The following is a 16,857-nucleotide window of genomic DNA, read 5'->3' on the forward strand; positions in this document are numbered from 1 at the left end:
GGGTCTTCTCTGGACAAGGACCTAAGGCACGCCCTGGTGGGGAAGGCCCCAAGAAGAGGGCCGAAGACGGGCAGGACTGGCTCCGCTCCCCAGGACTGCGCACACAACGGCAAACCCCGCCGCCTGTAGCTTTCCCTTTGAGATAAACCACTTCTGTGGTGTAGAGGTGGAAGGGAATCGGCGGCCATGGAGGCAGCTCGGTGAGCACGTGCCTATGCACAGGGAGGCAGGGAGGGCCTGTCCCGCTGAGGCCAGTCCCCAGGCCCTGCCTTCTGATGAACGCACCTAGCTTTGCTTCAGGTCTGAGCTTGACTGAGGCTTTGGTGTGGCTGGTGTAGGATCCCTGGGCTGTCTGTCCCACAGCTGGGGCTCAGTGGCCAGACTGCCTGGGAGCAGCCCCAGAGGCTGGCCTCCGGCACTGGAGAATCTGCCTCTCGGCCTTCTGGGAATCCCCCACGCAGGATGAGCAGAGGACTCTGGCTCGGCTCCCTGGTGTGCACAGCTTGACAGCATCTGGGATGTCCCGATTCTGTGAAGCAGAGGACCAGAGGACAAGCTCTGTCCTGGGACTCTAGGCTGCACAGGGACCCCAGCCTCTCCCTGCGTCTGCCCCTGGTGGGGAGCCTGCATGAGGACCCCGGCCCTCCCCTGTGTCTGCTCCTGCTGGGCTCACCCTTGGGCCCACCTCAGGGGCGACGCCCCCCTGGGGTACTGAGGAGAAGTCCCTTCCAGTCTCGCACAGCCCTTGAGTCCTTGTTGTCCGTGGTCCGTGCTCCCTGCTCGCCTGCAGGCTCTGCCCCGCTGTGCCTGCTGGTCTGCCTGCCGGTCTGCCTGCCGGTCTGCCAGACACGTCTGGTTCCCATTAGGCTCCTGAGGAGGGTGCCGTTGGTGTGGTGAGCACAGATGAACAGAGTCCCCAGGAATGTGGGGCCAGCTCAGGTCATGTGTGCTCGGGAGCCCTGAAGGGAGGGCCAGGGGCTGAGCAGAGCTGGAGAGGAGAGGTTGACCGGGTGGGGGGCAGAGTTGGGGAGGGGGCTCTGGCTGACAGGCTTGCCTCGGTTCTGCCCTGCTTGAGTGTGCCACAGCCACAGAGTGACCACTGCCTCCCCTGCAGTGGCTTTGCTCGGGTACTCGTGGTGGGGGGCCCTGGGCAGTGCTCTCCAGCATGGCCGTGGGGAGGCAGGCGCTTTGGCCAATGCTGTGGTGTCTGAGCCAGCTTGCTCCAGGGAAGCCCTGCTCTGGCCGACAGCTCCCCGGCTTCACGGAGCCCCAGCAGCTCACGTGCTCCACACGGCACCAGCCCCTTGGCCTCCAGCGCCTGCTCCTCCATGGTGCAGCCCTGGCCCCCAATCCTATATGCAATGACGGTCACTGTTTCCCAAACTCGGGCCAGGCCGACTGCCCCCGGGGTTGGCAGCATCTCCACCCCAGGCAGCATCTTGGGGTGACACCTGGCCCCCACGCTCAGCGCTTTGGTAACGGGGGCTCAGGTTGGCTCGGACAGCACAGCTCTGGCACAGGCCGGCGGCAGACGGTCTCACGCGCCTGGCCGGGGAGTAGCACATATCTGTGGTCTCCCTGCTGAGCTTGGGGCCAATTCCTCTCTAACCACAAGGCAATTGCCAGAGCTTGATTGTAACCAAATCTGTACCAAGGAGCTGGCTGCTGCTTCTGGTGGAGGCACAGGGCCACCTGGGCCAGCCAAGGCCATGCCTGCTATCCGTCTGTGGGGTACACAGCTCCCCACTGGGCCACTGTCACCACGGGGCCAGTGCCTGAGGGGCTCAAGCATGAAGGATGAGGATGCGGCCTCTGCTTGTGGCCTCATCTGGTACCATCCTGGTGACCTCTGAGGGGACTGGGCACTGGGATCCGGTTCCAGTGGCCCTTCTAGGGTGGGAGGGGGCGGCTCTGGTCTCCCAGGAGCTGGTGGCCAGGCCTGCACCCCACAGTGGCCACCCACAGTGGCGCCACACCCGCCCCTCTGCCCCGTCCTCCAGGGAGCATGCTGGCTGTTCCTGGCCACTGTCCCTCTTGGGCATCTCAGAGGCCTGGGGTCTGCGTCCTCTGGTGGGGAGAGCAGGGCTCTGTTGAGGCAGGACAGTCCGCAGTGCCTTTGTGGTCCTGAGCTCGGCCAGCGACCTCCAGACCTGAAGGTGGCTGAGAGCTCAGTCAGCCTGAGGGCCGCCAGCGCCTGCTCCCAAGGCCCCAGGTCCAGGACAGCGACACAGCGGCAGAGGGCCCGGAGGCTGCAGGAGGTGGCCGCCTCGTCCTGTCCTGCCAGCCTGGGGTGAGGTCTGGGAGCAGGCTGTCCCCTCAGCTGACTTGGGCTCCTTTCTGTGTCCCCAGCCGTCAACTCCTGTGCCTTGGGCAATGGCGGCTGCCAGCACCAGTGCGTCCAGCTCACGGTGACGCGGCACCGCTGCCAGTGCCGGCCGGGCTTCCAGCTGCAGGAGGACGGCAGGCGCTGTGTCCGTGAGTGCCACCCTCCTGGGAGGGGCGGGGACTCTGCAGACACCCTGCCCCTCACAGACCTGCCCAGGACCCGAAGCCTGGGCTGGAGAGCTGGGCGGAGGCTGGAGGTGACCCTGTGGGACCTGGTCGAGGAGGGAGGGAGGGCCTGGGCGGGGCCTGTGGGCTGGGCTCTGGGGTTGACATCGGGGCAGGAAGCCAGCATGGAGGTGGCAGGCCAAACGCCCACCCGGAGCCCAGGCCTTGTGCAGAAGAGGCAGCCAGGCCCCCTCAGTCTGTGCCCGTGGGACCTCGAGCTGCCTGCGTGGGGGCTGTGCTGAGAGGGTGGGGCAGAGCAGGAGTGGGACAGGTGCTGAGAGCCCTCTCCTGGCCCCCGGGGCCTTCCCAGCAGTGAGTGAGCGTGGCTCCAGGTCCACGCCAGCCGTGGGGACAGATGGAATGGGTCATGGGGCTGAGAGTCATGGTACCAGGGGGTTAGAGCACCATGGACGTCACAGGGATGAGGAGGTCACAGGGCTGGGGGTGACACAGGGCTGGGGGTGACACAGGGTTAGGGTTGTCACAGGGCTAAGGCTGTCACAGGGCTGGGGGTCACATGGCTGGGGGTCACAGCGGGGGTGTCACAGGGTTGGGGGTCATAGGACTAGGGGTCATAGGACTGATCAATCGTCACAGGGCTGAGGTGTGTCACAGGGTGGGGGTCACAGTGCTGAGGATGTCACAGGGAGGAGGGGGTTACAGGGTCAGTGTAGCAGGACTGTGGGGGTCACAGCTGGGGTGTCACAGGGTTAGTGGTCACAGGGCAGAGGGTCACGGGGCTGAGGGTATCATAGCCAGGGTCCACAGCCCTGGTGTCCACTCTGGCACCTCAGTGCTAAGACAGGACTTTGAAGGGGCTGCTGACCACTGCTGGGCAGGCTGGGGCTGGCTGACCGCTGCTGAAGGCCCTTGTCTGGTTGGGCCCCCCTTCCTGGTGTCCCCCTGGCCTCCTGGGAAGCCCACGACCGAGTGCTGGGGGTTCATGGGATGCAGGCAGCTGGTGTCCCAGTGGATGCTCGGGGAGCCCTGGCCTTTCCTGAGGCCCTGGGGCTTCCCCCATCTGGGAGGAATCCTCGGCCCAGGCTGGAGCAGGAAGCGGCGGGAGGTCCCAGGACTGGTGTCACCAATCTCCTGGTCCCACCCTGATCCCTCCCCTTCCCCATTCCTCTGCCCACACTGCAGGGAGAAGCCCGTGTGCAGATGGGAATGGCGGCTGCATGCACACGTGCCAGGTGCTGCGGGGCCTTGCCCACTGTGGGTGCCGAGCGGGCTACCAGCTGGCTGCAGACCACAAGGCCTGTGAAGGTGGGACCCCCGCTCCACCTGCCCGTGTCACTGCAGTGTCCGCTGGACACCTTGCCACCCTTGGGTGACCAGGATGGAGTGGGTGGGAGGCCGGGTGAGGAGCACCCCGGGAGCTGCCTCCAGCAAGGCTCGTTTTGACGGGCAGCTGAGGTTTCATTCCGAGGTCTCTTGCAGTAGGCAGCCATAGCTGCTGTTGGGAACCGGGGAGAGGGCAGCAGAGTGGGGCTGCCCGAGGAGCCTGGCAGAAATCTGCCGCCATCCCTGGTGCTGTGCTCTCGGGCTCCTTGTTAAATGGTGCTTAGTGTCAGGTCACGGTCGGGAGATATTGGCTGATGGCCTTTCTGCTTCCCTGCTGCTGTCCAGCTGCAGGGCCCTGCTGTGCCTGGCTCGACCACAGGCCTGGGTGTCCAGTATCCCTGGCTCTCGCCCGTGGCCAGCACGGCTGGGAAGAGCAGCCCTGTGGTGTGTGGCGGCTGTCCTTGGCCCGCGACCTTTGGGCCAGTGATAAGCCAAGGGGTGTCCAGAGAGGGAGTGGTCAGTTTCCAAGGTGTCCCACCAGACGGCCAGCTGCCCACAGGGTCTGGAAGTTCATGTTTCCCCTCCCCATGAGGACCAGGAAGTTGCCGCTGGTGTGGAGGTTGAGCTTGTCACTCTGGGTGCAGGTGGCCGCCGCAGGCTCTGTGTGAGCCCAGCTCCGGGTCAGCCTCATCCTGAGGAATCTGCTGGGGTGCGGCTGTTGCAGTTGCCGGGACAGCGGAGTTTGGTCCTGACCGCCAGTGTGTGTGGCCCCAGGCCAGCATTACTGTGCCCGGGGTGCCCGTGGTCATGAGCTTCCTCCACTGTCCCTGAGGAGTGAAAAGACATCTCCCGCGCCCTTAGACCTGCCTTTGGTCTCTCCGCTCCAGACGTGGATGAATGTGCCTCGGGGCTGGCCCAGTGTGCCCACGGCTGCCTCAACACTCGGGGGTCCTTCAAATGCATGTGCCACGCAGGCTACGAGCTGGGTGCTGACGGCCGGCAGTGCTACCGTGAGTGGGCAGCGAGCGGCCGCTGGGGTGCTGAGGGTGGCCGCGTGGCCCTCAGCCCTCAGCCCTCAGCCACTTAGCCGCCCTCAGCACCCCTGGGGTAGCTTCTGGGTCCGTGGGGAGGCCCTGGATTCCAGTCCCCGTCCCCCACCTGCTGGCCTGTCCCGTCACAGGGATCGAGATGGAGATTGTGAACAGCTGCGAGGCTGGCCGGGGCGGCTGCTCCCACGGCTGCAGCCACACCAGCGCAGGGCCCCTCTGTACCTGTCCCCATGGCTACGAGCTGGACGAGGACCAGAAGACCTGTGTTGGTAGGAGCGGGTTCCGTCCAGTGCAAGCTGCCTGCCCACTGGACACAGGCTGCCACCCGGGCCTGGGTCTGGGGTGACACCAGGACTCGGAGGCCTCCCCCGCCTCCCATCCCTGCCCTGGCTACTTGGGCTGGCCAGGGGGTGCTGACCGGGAGAGGGGCAGTGTCACAGTCCAGGAGGACCTGGCTGCCTGCAGGGCACCACCTGCACACACCTGGCCCCACCTTGGCCCTGGCTGTGAAGTGTGCTCTGTGTGTGGTTGTGTGCAGTGTGTGGTAGTGTGCAGTGTGTGGTAGTGTGCAGTGTGTGGTTTTGTGTGGTTGTGTGCAGTGTGTGGTTGTGTGTGGTTGTGTGCAGTGTGTGGTAGTGTGCAGGTGTGTGTGGTGGTGGGTGGTGTGTGGTCATGTGCAGTGTATGCGGTTGTGTGCGGTGTTTGGTTGAGTGCAGGTGCGTGGTTGTGTGTGGTGTGTGTGGTTGTGTGTGGAGCATGGTAGTGTGCAGGTGTGTGTGGCTGTGTGCGGTTGTGTGCAGGTGTGTGGTAGTGTGCAGGTGTGTGTGGTTGTATGCGGTGTGTGGTTGTGTGCGGTGTGTGGTCGTGTGTGGTCGTGTGTGGTGTGTGGTCATATGCGGGTGTGTGGTAGTGTGCAGCTGTGTGTGATTTTGTGTGGTGTGTGGTCGTGTGCGGTGTATGGTTGTGTGCAGGTGTGTGTGGTTTTATATGGTATGTGATCGTGTGCAGTGTGTGGTTGTTTGTGGTCGTGTGCAGGTATGTGGTAGTGTGCAGGTGTATGTGGTTGTGTTTGGTGTGTGATATGTGGTTGTGTGCAGGTGTGTGTGGTCATGCAGGTGTATGGTCATGTGCGGTGTGTGGTAGTGTGCAGGTGTGTGTGGTTGTGTGCGGTGTGTGGTGCAGGTGTGTGTGGTTGTGTGTGGTGTGTGGTCCTGTGAAGGTATGTGGTAGTGTGCAGATGTCTGTGGTTGTGTGTGGTGTGTGGTCATATGCAGTGTGTGTGGTTGTGTGCAGGTGTGTGTGGTTGTGTGTGGTGTGTGGTTGTGTGTGGTGTGTGGTAGTGTGCAGGTGTGTGGTCGTGTGCAGTGTGTGGTAGTGTGCAGGTGTGTGTGGTTGTGTGTGGTGTGTGGTTGTGTGTGGTGTGTGGTAGTGTGCAGGTGTGTGGTCGTGTGCAGTGTGTGGTAGTGTGCAGGTGTATGTAGTTGTGTGCCGGGTGTGGCTTTGTGTAGGTGTGTGACTGTGATTGTGTGTGTGTGTGCAGGTGTGTGCCCCTGGGTGTAGGCGTGAGGCAGTGTGGCTGTCGCAGGTGTGTGTGGAGGTGACGTGGCCATGTGCACAGCGGTTGGAGGGCAGGAGGCTGAAGGCGTGTGAGGCTGTGTGGGCGTGTGGCGAGCGCGTGCAGGGGGTTCTGCGGGGCTGTGGGGCGGATGTGGAGGCGCCGGGTGCCAGTGGCCTGCCGTGTGCCTGCAGACGTTGACGACTGTGCCGACTCCCCGTGCTGCCAGCAGGTCTGCGCCAACAGCCCCGGCGGGTACGAGTGTGGCTGCTACGCCGGCTACCGGCTCAGCACCGATGGCTGCAGCTGTGAGGGTGAGCGCCTGCCGGCCCGCGGGCAGCTGGGCGACTAGGGCAAGGACAGGCCAGCACAGCCCTCCCCTGGTGCTCGTGGAATCTGCCCGTCTTGTGCCCCCTGGCATTCATGGAGTGCCTGCCGACTGCAGCGTGCTGACCCGCCCGCCCTCCCTCCGGCCTGGGGTCCCTGGCCACTCTCCGGGGGCTGGACCTGCAGTCCTGGCTGCTCCCTGAGTTTCTCTCCCAGCGTGGCCGCCCTCAGGCAGGTGTCTGGTGTCACTCTGCCCCTGGGGGTGAGGACAGCGGGAGAGGCCGCAGTGGTGTTACCAGCCAGCTTAGGGAGACAGGCTGCTCGGCTCCGTCCAGCAAGCAGGGCCAGGACTGGCGTGGCCCCTGAGGTGCTGACCCAGGCGCACAGCCCAAGGGGTCCCATTTTCCCGCAGACGTTGACGAGTGCGCCTCCGGCCACGGAGGCTGTGAGCACCACTGCACCAACATGGCCGGCTCCTTCCAGTGCTCTTGCGAGGCTGGCTACCGGCTGGACGAGGACCGCAGGGGATGCACCCGTGAGTCTCCCCTCCCGGCACCCCTGCGCCACTGTGGCTGGCCCCACACCCTTGCCTCCTGGGCCTGAGTGGCCCCGCGTGGTCCTGCCCCCTACTGTGGGGGTGGGGAAGGGAACTGGCCACACAGGCATCTCCTAGGGCCAAGTGTATGGGGGTCTAGCTGGGCCCTGACCAGGTGAGGGAAGAGCCACAGCCCAACACAATGTAATCCCTGGGGACATCAGGGGGCAGCCGGGACTCTGGGCCTCTGTGTCCTCCCCAGCTCTGGAGGAGCCCACGGTGGACCTGGATGGCCAGCTGCCCTTTGTGCGGCCTCTGCCCCACATCGCCGTGCTACGGGACGGGCTGCCGCAGTTCTTCCAGGATGACTCTGGGGCCGAGGAGGAGGAGGAGGCGGAGCTGCGGGGAGAGCACACGCTCACTGAGAAGTTTGGTGAGGGTGGCCCGGCTTGGAGCTCCTGTCCTCAGGGACAGCCAACCAGGCTCCTTCACCCTGTGGCCTTGGGCATAAGGAGGGAGCTGCCGGGGCCCAGAGAAGTGCAGCTCCTTGCCTAGTTTGCACAGCCCGACGGGGGCTAGAGCGGGTCCCGGCTCATCCCACCTCACGCTTGTGGATCCTCCCGGCTAAGGGTGTGCCTTGGTCCTCTTCCTGACCCAAGGGCCCGGGTCCAGCCCCTGTGCCTGCCAAGCCCAGGCCAGGGAACGAGGCTGGGGCCAGGCTCTGAGTCCCTCTCTGTCCACCCCAGTCTGCCTGGGTGACACTTTCGGCCAGGACTGCAGCTTGACCTGCGACGACTGCGTGAACGGAGGGACCTGCCTCCCAGGCCTGGATGGCTGCGACTGCCCCGAGGGCTGGACCGGGCTCGTCTGCAATGAGAGTGAGGCCATGGGCAGGGGCTGGGCGCCGGGCAGGGGGCCTCTGGGCCCAGACCTGTGGGCAGCCCACTCGGTGTTGCTCCTCCTGGGAGCCCTGGGCAGGGGGCTTGAGCGGGTCCTTCCATCCGTGCATTCCTCGTTTCTTGATAAGTTCTGCTGCCTGCGTCTGTGCCGGGCACTGCTTGGTGCTGCCCAGGGATAAGCCCTTGGTGTATGAGGCTCCGCCTCAGTCTCCAGGGGCTCAGCTACAGCCATACCCCAAGGCACCCGGGGCAGGGGCGTCTGGGAAGGGAGCTGGTGGGGGGCTTCTCTGGAGTAGGTAGCCAGGATGTCCTGCGTCCCCCGGGAGCAGGGACCCCGGGGCCGCACGGCAAGCTCGTAGCTAAAGCACTTTGCAACTCCTCTCGGTCCAGAGCCGTCCACTCCCTGCCCAGCACCCCAGAGCAGGGTGGCCCTGGAGGTCAGGGCTCTTCTCCAGGGCCATGGGCAATGCCTGGTTTGAAAGGGCTGGTTCAGAAGGACCCGAGTCTTGGCGTTGGAGGGAGAGGTTGGCGGTCGTAGGGTCTCTGCCGCAGTGTGGTGGAGGCCTAGCACAAATTGCTCCAGCCTCGGAGTTGCAGCGGTCAGGTCTGCTGAGTATCCAGGGTGGGGCGGACTCTGGGTCCAGGGTCCCACTGGCCACTGACCCTGGTGCTTCCCTCTCCCCCCTGTAGCTTGTCCTCCAGACACCTTTGGAAAGAACTGCAGCTCCCCCTGTGGCTGCCAGAATGGAGGGACCTGCGATCCTGTGACGGGTGCCTGCCGCTGTCCCCCAGGTGTCAGTGGGACTCACTGTGAGGACGGTGCGTGCAGCCCCTGGGGCAAGGGGGCAGGGGCAGGGGCATGTGCCACCACCCTCCCCGCCTGCATCCTCCTAGGCACTGCTGTGCTCAGGAGCCGTGAGTGCAGTCCTTGCTCAGACCCCTGCCCCTGCCTCCAGGGCTGAGGCTGGGCGGGAAGGAGGCCATTCAGTGGGACAGCCTTCATTTTTCAGTGTTGCTCCTCTTCCAGGGCTTGACTCTAGATGGTATAGGCTTGAGGGATGATGTCTTTGCAGTGGGCGCCGTGGGTAGGTAGTGAGCCTCCTGTTCCTGGAAGCATTCAAGTAGAGCTGGGTGTTGGCTGGCTGGGGTGTGCAAGAGGCTGTTCTGCCTGGGCTGGAGGCCGTGGGGGTGATCCTGCGTGAGGTGATCTCGGCTATCTCAGTTTATGGAGAAATCAGGGTCCGTGTAAATAAGTTTCCTAGGTGCTAACGCTTGTCTCTGGGCCTTCAGACCTTCCGGGCCTGCCCTTTTGGCTGGAGAGGAGGGGATGCCAGTTCAGCTTCCTGCCCGAGCGAGAGGAGGCACAGTTGACAGGCACTGACCCCCACGCTCTTTGTGGCTGGGCTCTGCAGGCTGGTGGTTCAGGGGCAACAGAGTCCCCAGGCGGCCAGGCGGCTTACTGACCCTTCCCCGTGGTCAGCGTCCCTGCTGTCCTTTCCCCTCCTCTGCTGTCACTGTCACGCGGAGGCTGACGATCCCGTGACTCGGGGGACGGAGTGCACAGGTGTGTGTAGGCGGGGCACGCCTGGCAGGTGAGGGTCTGAACCTCAGCGCTTCTGCTTTGCGTTATCCACCTGGCCTCCCGAGACGGGTCTTGGGGTGTCCTGTGGAAGGGCCGCCAGAGGCCCTGCTGGTGAATGCTGCTGTGCAGGTCAGCAGAGGGAGGGCTGTCCCCGGAGACAGGCAGGTGAGTTTTCAGGGTGCCCTTGGTTTCCCAGGTCACAGGCCCCCCTTGGCTGTGGTCTCTGCTCGAGACTTCACATGGCCCTGCCTCTGCCCCATGCCTTCCTCTTCCTGTCTCAAACCCCGCCTGCCTGGACACTGACGCTGGTCATTGGATCGAGGTCCACCTGGGCAGTGCAGGGCAGTCTCATCCTGAGAGCCTGGGGACTAGGACGTGGACCAAGCTGTCCCTCATAGTGGGTTAAAGGTGGACCCCACTATAGCCACTTGAATGGGAGGAAGGACAGGGCAGGGCAGAGCCAGAGGGAAGTGCTTTGGGAAGGACAGTGCTGGCCCGGGGCCTCCTGAGGTTTGGGCTGGGCCTTGGCCTGGTGGGGCCTTGTGTCCTTCCTGCTTTGAGGCAGGGAGGTCGGGTTTGGTGCTCCAGGTGTGGTCAGGTGCTGGAGCACTGGACAGGAGCTCCGGTCCCTCAGGGGTGTGCTGGGGATGGACTTGGCCACCCATTCTTGTCACGGACCCTGGGGGTCCCGGCTGACCCAGCTGGTGGCCTCATCTAGGAGATCCATCTCATGCCCCTGGCAGATGCTGCTCCTGACTCTTATGCTGGACTAGGCCTGCATGTCCCTTAGATAGGGGTCACTCTCTGAGTCTCACTGGGCCCCCACCCTCAGGCTGCCCCAAGGGCTTCTATGGCAAACACTGTCGCAAGAAATGCCACTGCGCCAACCGGGGCCGATGTCACCGCCTCTACGGGGCCTGCCTCTGTGACCCGGGGCTCTATGGCCGCTTCTGCCACCTTGGTGAGTCCTGCTGCCCCTGCGATGTCTGAGCTGACTGCTACGTGGGGGGCGGGCAGTCCTTGTCCTGTGCCAGCCACACACTGCCAGCCGGGGTCCAGGGTCTGTTCCTGATCTGTGGATGCCAATCCATGTCCTCCACTGCAACTGGGCTGTCCTCAGCCTGTGGCACCCCCAGCCCCAGCCCAGAGAGGTGGGAGGGCAGAGGCCCGAGCAGTCCTCCCAGGCCTGGTGGGTCACACAGCCCCAGGGGCCACAGGCAGGCAGGAGAGGGACAGAGGCTTGGCAGGAGGGACAGAAGCTCCCTCCTTCATCTGCAAAGGAGTGTGTCCCCTGCCTAGGGGAAGTGGTGGGACCTGGGCAAGTCCCTAAACTGCAGAGACCCTGGGGCTCATCTGTAAAGTGGACACACTGGCTTCAGCCCCCTGGACATGAGAAGAGGTGCTCTGGGAGGTGCCCCGATTCCCAGAACATGTCCCCCAAGGGGCACAGCCACAGAGGCCCATCACCTTCACCCTGTGTTGGGGACAGGGGGTGCCGTGGGCAGTCCTCTCATGGCTATGTGGTGCAGCCTGCCCGCCCTGGGCCTTTGGGCCGGGCTGCTCCGAGGAGTGCCTCTGCGAACAGTCCCACACGCAGTCCTGTGACCGGAGAGATGGCACCTGCTCCTGCAAGGCTGGCTTCCGGGGCAAGCGGTGTCAGGCAGGTGAGCATGGCGGGGGGCGGCGGGTTCCTGGGGCAGGCGGTGTCAGGCAGGTGAGCATGGTATGTGGGGGCGCCCACTGAGAGGGCGGCCGAACCCATCCACCCCTCTGGTGCCCCCCACCCTGCAGAGTGCGAGCCAGGCTTCTTCGGGCCAGGATGCCAGCATACGTGCACCTGTCCCCCAGGCGTGGCCTGTGATCCTGTGAGCGGCGAGTGTCGGGAGCAGTGTCCTGCTGGCTACCGGGGGCAGGACTGTGGTCAAGGTGAGGCTGACCCAGGGGGAGCCAGTGCTGGAGGCCCTCTGGCCCGTTGCAGAGGCTGACTCCCAGAAGTGCTGCTCAGCTGGAGGATGGCAGGCTGCGGCACCTTTACCTACGGTGTCACCTCCCTCATCAGGCAGTAGCAGGCCACTGGGCTGTGTCTGAGGAGCTGCTCGGGGCAGAGCTGCCTGTCTGCCCAGGTCTGGCTCAGAGAAAGGGTCAGTGCCTCTGAGGAAGCACCCGGGCACTCCTCCCTTCCACCGGGACGGGGAGCACCGTGCACAGGAGCCCGGGGCAGCAGGCTCGAGTGTGAGCAGCCACCGGGAGCAGAGGTGGCAGCTGCCCTTGGGGTCTCCAAGGGCCTTCTCCCAGAGGGGCCACGGAGGCAGTGATGGAGGCCCTCCCTGTGGACCTTGTGGCCCAGGCATGTGAGCAACACAGAGCCTGGGGCCCCACATTATGTGGCAGTAGAAGAGGAGGTCACAATGGCCACCTGGGATATGGATCATGACGCCGACTCTCAGGTGTCCCTGGGGGTCTGGCTGTCCAGCACCCTGACCTGTTGGCAGCCTGGCCTGGACAGCGTGCCTTGAGAGGGCACCTTGTTGGCTTAAGGACCCTCAGCCACCTGGGCCAGTGACCTGAGGCTCAGTGTCTCCGTCTGACCCAGGCCAGTTCCTCTGAGACAGAGACGCTGTCAAGGCTCTTTGGTCCTGTTGGTACAGGAGGGACAGGCACAGGGCTCAGAGCCCAGCCTGGAGTCCCCAGACCTGAGAGGACTCACAGGAACTCTGTGGTCTCAGGCCACAGTCAGCAGCTGAGTGTCCATTTCCCCACCTGTGCATTGCCACGGGAGCTTGGTCATGCTGAAGGACTGAGGTCCTCCAGACAACCTGACATGCCTGCACACACACACGCACACACACGCACACACACACGCACACACACACACACGCACACGCACACACACACACACGCACACGCACGCACACAAACACACACACATGCACACACACGCACACGCACACAAACACACACACACACACGCCGGACGGGCAGGCATGTGCATGGGCACACAGGCACATGAGCACACTCCCTTGTGGCCTGCCTTCCCTTGTACCCACCCCGTCTAGACTCACTGCCTGCCAGGGCCCAGTGAGGAGGCCTGTCCACCCACCCTGCTGGCCCATCTGCTAAGAGGCCCTTCTGGCCCCTCCCATTCTCCCACCGCTTTTTTTTTAAAACTTTTTAAATTTAAAAGCCTGCAGTGGCCTCAGGATGGCCACGGGAATGGACACACACTTTTGTAGAGTTGGCGCTCCCTCTGTGGGCCTGGAAACTTGCCGTCCACCACGTCCGCCCGTAGGAGCTGGGGAGGCTACTTCCCCGTAGCGCTGGGCCCTCTCCTCTGGTCCAGGTGTGTGTTATCCTGGGGCTTGCCTTGGGCACCTGGTCCTCTAGAGGGTGCCCAAATGCTGGGTGCACACCTGTGCCTTGGCCTGCAGTCCACCTCATCGGGGCCGCTGGCTCTCCAGGGCAGTGGGATGCCTCCCCCGCCCGGACTTCCCACCCCAGACTCAGGCACTGTCCTCCTGGGCCAGGAGGCTGAACTTGGGCCCTGAGGGCAGGGCAGGTGTGGGGAGCGGCCACTGCAGGCCTCCCAGGGCAGAGTTGGGCTCCAGGGTACCACGCATCTCCTGAGACCCTGCTGGGGGCTTGCAGGGTCCTGTGCGGGGTATAGGGCTCTGTGCTGCTGCTCTCTGCTCCTCCTGAGTGGTGGGGTGGGGGACCTGAGGCTTCGGGCCCACTCTCATGTGCAGAGCAGTCTGGCCACTATTCTTTCCCACCCCGGGTCACCAGGTGGATGCAAACCCTCCCCCAGCCCCTGGGGCTGAGGCCGTGGGGGTGTCCCCAGCTGGCTGGGGGTGGGGAGACGGGACTGGCACACCCTGGGCAGCTCTCCGTTGGGGAGGAGGAATACAAGGTTGCCACCCTTCCCGGGGCACTGTCTGGGGCACTGTCTGGGTCTGGATGGCTGTGGCTTCCACCTGACAGGCACCTTGCCCTCCTGCTGCCCTCCACCTGACCTGCCCCAGTCCTTTACCCACAAGGTGAAGGACTGCTCCTGGGCCCGGCTCCCAGTGTCCAGCAGCCTCTGCTGGAGCTGGAGCAGGTATCTGGGCCCCGGCGGGGGGTATTGTTGCCAGGAGCCTCAGAGGGCAGGGAAGACTGCCTGGCTGGGCAGCCTCTCATGGGGTGGCTGAGGCCCCTACTGTCCCTCCTGCAGAGTGCCCAGAGGGGACATTTGGTGTGAACTGCTCAGGCTCCTGCTCCTGTGGGGGTGCCTCTTGCCACCGGATCACAGGGCAGTGCCTGTGCCCACCAGGCAGGACCGGAGAGGACTGTGGGGCAGGTGAGTGGCGGCAGCATCCTCAGACCACTCTTTCCTGGGCTGCAGGAGTTCAGGTGGGGTCAGCTCGGGCTGTGTTCAAAGATCCCTGCTGGACCATACTTGAAGACCCCTGGGCCATCTTTGGGGACCCTGGCACAGGCCATGCAGATCCCAAGCCCTCCACAGAAGCTTCAGGAACTGTGCTGGACTGAACCTGGTGTGGGCAGGGAACCTGGGGCCTGCAGTGTCCCCCTGGACAGGCAGGGCACTGCCTGGAGATCTGGCCTCTCCCTCTGGCTGCCCTCTTTGTCTGTTGAGCCGTCCCTGGAACTGGGGCTTCACCGCTGTGGGTGGTGCCCTGCAGCCCAGGAGGTGCCCAGGGCCCTGAGGACGCAGCCCCCCTCTCCTGGCAGCCTCAGATGGGAAGCCTGCTTCCCCTCCTGGCCTGCTCCAGGGGTCAGTATTGTGCCAGGCACACACTGACCTGTCAGCTAGGGCAGGGGAGGGAGACTGACTGGTGCTGGGGGCACTAGATTGTCCTGAGGGCCACTGGGGGCTCGGCTGCCAGGAGATCTGCCCTGTGTGTGAGCACGGTGCCCGCTGTGACCCTGCGACCGGAGCCTGCCTGTGCCTCCCCGGCTTCGTGGGCAGCCGCTGTCAGGACGGTGAGTGGCTCACACCTGACCTCAGCCTCGGGCGGTGGCCTGGTGGGTGTGCTGGCCACTGCCCTCACCCTCCTTCACTGCCTACAGCTTGCCCAGCAGGCTGGTTTGGACCCGGCTGTCAGACGAGGTGCTCTTGTGGCAACGATGGGCACTGCCACCCGGCCACTGGGCGCTGCAGCTGTGCCCCTGGCTGGACTGGCCTGAATTGTCAGAGAGGTACGGAGACCACGCCTGTGCTCCCAGTTGTCCCTCCGCTTCCTGCTCCTGGGTCCCCACCTGGCTGCAGAGCCTGTGGACTCCACCGGGCCTGCGCAGGGCAATCTTGGGCTCTGTTGCAGCCTGTGACAGTGGACACTGGGGGCCCGACTGCGGCTACCCCTGCAACTGCACCGCAGGCCACGGGAGCTGTGATGCCATCAGTGGCTTGTGCCTGTGTGAGGCTGGCTACGTGGGCCCACGGTGCGAGCAGCGTGAGTCCTGGGGGTCCTGGCCCTGCCCCGGTGTGTGCACGGGTGTGCGGTGCACGGGCACGCTGTGGAGGGGCACACATTTGCATGTGCACAAGTGCCTGCCTGCCTGCCCCCACCGAGCATGCCCCGCCCCACCTGCCCAGGTCAGGCCCCAAGCGGGGCCTATCCCACCTGCACAGGACACCTGGCACCTGGGCGGTGGCGCTTGGCGCTGTGTGTGTGGGAAGGTGGGAAGGCCCAGGGAGCTGGTGGGTTGTCCTAGGGGTGGCCCAGGTCTGAGGTGACGTCTGGGTATCTCACCACCCCTGGGGGGGGCGGGGAAGGAACCACGTGAGGGAGACTGTCAGGAGGGCTTCCCTGGGCAACCGGGCCTGGTCAGGCCCTTGGCCCCTGGGCTGACAGTGGGCTGGGTGTCTCAGGGTGTCCCCAAGGATACTTTGGACCAGGCTGTGGGCACCAGTGCCAGTGTGAGCATGGGGCAGCCTGTGACCACGTCAGCGGGGCCTGCACCTGCCCAGCAGGCTGGAGGGGAAGCTTCTGTGAGCGAGGTGAGCTGGGCTCTGGCTGCTGGCCCAAGGAGTCTCCAGGGCAGGGCAGGGCAGGGCGTGTCCCCTGACCTCTGGGCCCGCACCACCCTGCCTCTGTCTGCAGCCTGCCCAGCTGGCTTCTTTGGGTTGGACTGCCATGGCGCCTGCAACTGCTCCGCGGGAGCCACCTGCGACAACGTGAACGGCTCCTGCCTCTGCCCGCCAGGCCGCCAGGGACCCCGCTGCACCCAGAGTGCGTGAGGCCCTGCACAGCCTGCAGGGGGGCCCGGGACCTCCACAGAAGGCTCCCCACCCTGGGGGTTCCCTGCAGGCAGGCAGTCACTCACTCAGGAGGACCCAGTCTGAGAGGGTGTCCCAGGCCACGGGGGGGGGGGGGGGTACCAGACCTGCCCAGTGCCCGAGCCTCCTGCTGACGCCCTCTGGTGGCCCTCCTCAGCCCTGACCGCCCCTCTCCCTGGCAGCTTGCCCAGCCCTCACCTATGGCCTTAACTGCAGCCAGGCCTGCACCTGCTTTAATGGGGCCTCCTGTGACCCCGTCCACGGGCAGTGCCACTGTGCCCCCGGCTGGATGGGGCCCACCTGCCTGCAGGGTAAGCCCTGCCCAGGAGTCCAGTCTCTGGTCAAGCCCTGAGGGCTCACAGTGTGGGGTGTTGGCATCCAGGGAGGGGTGGGCCTGTTCACTCCCAGAAGCCCCTGGCCCCCGTGGGAGAGAATAAGGGGGTTGCTTCAGTGTTGTGTCCCCAAGACTGGGGGGTCCTGACTGGGCCTGGGGTCAGTCGAGGTCCCCACACCCGGTCTGCTTTGGGCTTGTGAGGGTGCCAGGAGCCTGTAGAGCCGGGGTGCTGCTAGCTGGACGGTAGACTGCTCCCTCTCCCCCACACCAGCCTGTCCCGCTGGCCAGTATGGCCAGGGCTGCCGACAAGCCTGCCTTTGCCAGAACGGAGGGAGCTGTGACCCTGTCTCAGGCCGCTGCACGTGCGCAGAGGGCTGGTCCGGCCTGGCCTGTGAGAATGGTAAGCTGGGGTGGCCAGGAGGACTCCCAGGCCAGAGGGCAGCATCCTGGGGGTGGTCTTGGGTG

General features: G+C 64.8%; 1 protein-coding gene across 1 annotated transcript in view; it reads left to right on the forward strand.

The window, feature by feature from the left end:
- Positions 1–16,857, forward strand: part of Megf6 (multiple EGF like domains 6) — a 97,080-nt gene that overhangs the window by 70,858 nt on the left and 9,365 nt on the right. Inside the window, exons 6-25 of the mRNA XM_076862675.2 lie at positions 2,350–2,475; positions 3,694–3,816; positions 4,722–4,844; positions 5,015–5,152; positions 6,633–6,752; positions 7,178–7,300; positions 7,563–7,733; positions 8,047–8,178; positions 8,890–9,018; positions 10,614–10,742; positions 11,311–11,445; positions 11,573–11,707; positions 13,992–14,117; positions 14,630–14,761; positions 14,849–14,977; positions 15,100–15,231; positions 15,651–15,779; positions 15,883–16,011; positions 16,241–16,369; positions 16,664–16,792. Coding sequence (XP_076718790.2) covers positions 2,350–2,475; positions 3,694–3,816; positions 4,722–4,844; positions 5,015–5,152; positions 6,633–6,752; positions 7,178–7,300; positions 7,563–7,733; positions 8,047–8,178; positions 8,890–9,018; positions 10,614–10,742; positions 11,311–11,445; positions 11,573–11,707; positions 13,992–14,117; positions 14,630–14,761; positions 14,849–14,977; positions 15,100–15,231; positions 15,651–15,779; positions 15,883–16,011; positions 16,241–16,369; positions 16,664–16,792 — 2,619 coding nt within the window. The remainder of the gene's footprint in view (positions 1–2,349; positions 2,476–3,693; positions 3,817–4,721; positions 4,845–5,014; positions 5,153–6,632; positions 6,753–7,177; positions 7,301–7,562; positions 7,734–8,046; positions 8,179–8,889; positions 9,019–10,613; positions 10,743–11,310; positions 11,446–11,572; positions 11,708–13,991; positions 14,118–14,629; positions 14,762–14,848; positions 14,978–15,099; positions 15,232–15,650; positions 15,780–15,882; positions 16,012–16,240; positions 16,370–16,663; positions 16,793–16,857) is intronic.

Source organism: Callospermophilus lateralis, chromosome 7 (assembly GCF_048772815.1).
Source record: "Callospermophilus lateralis isolate mCalLat2 chromosome 7, mCalLat2.hap1, whole genome shotgun sequence".
NCBI lineage: Eukaryota > Metazoa > Chordata > Mammalia > Rodentia > Sciuridae > Callospermophilus > Callospermophilus lateralis.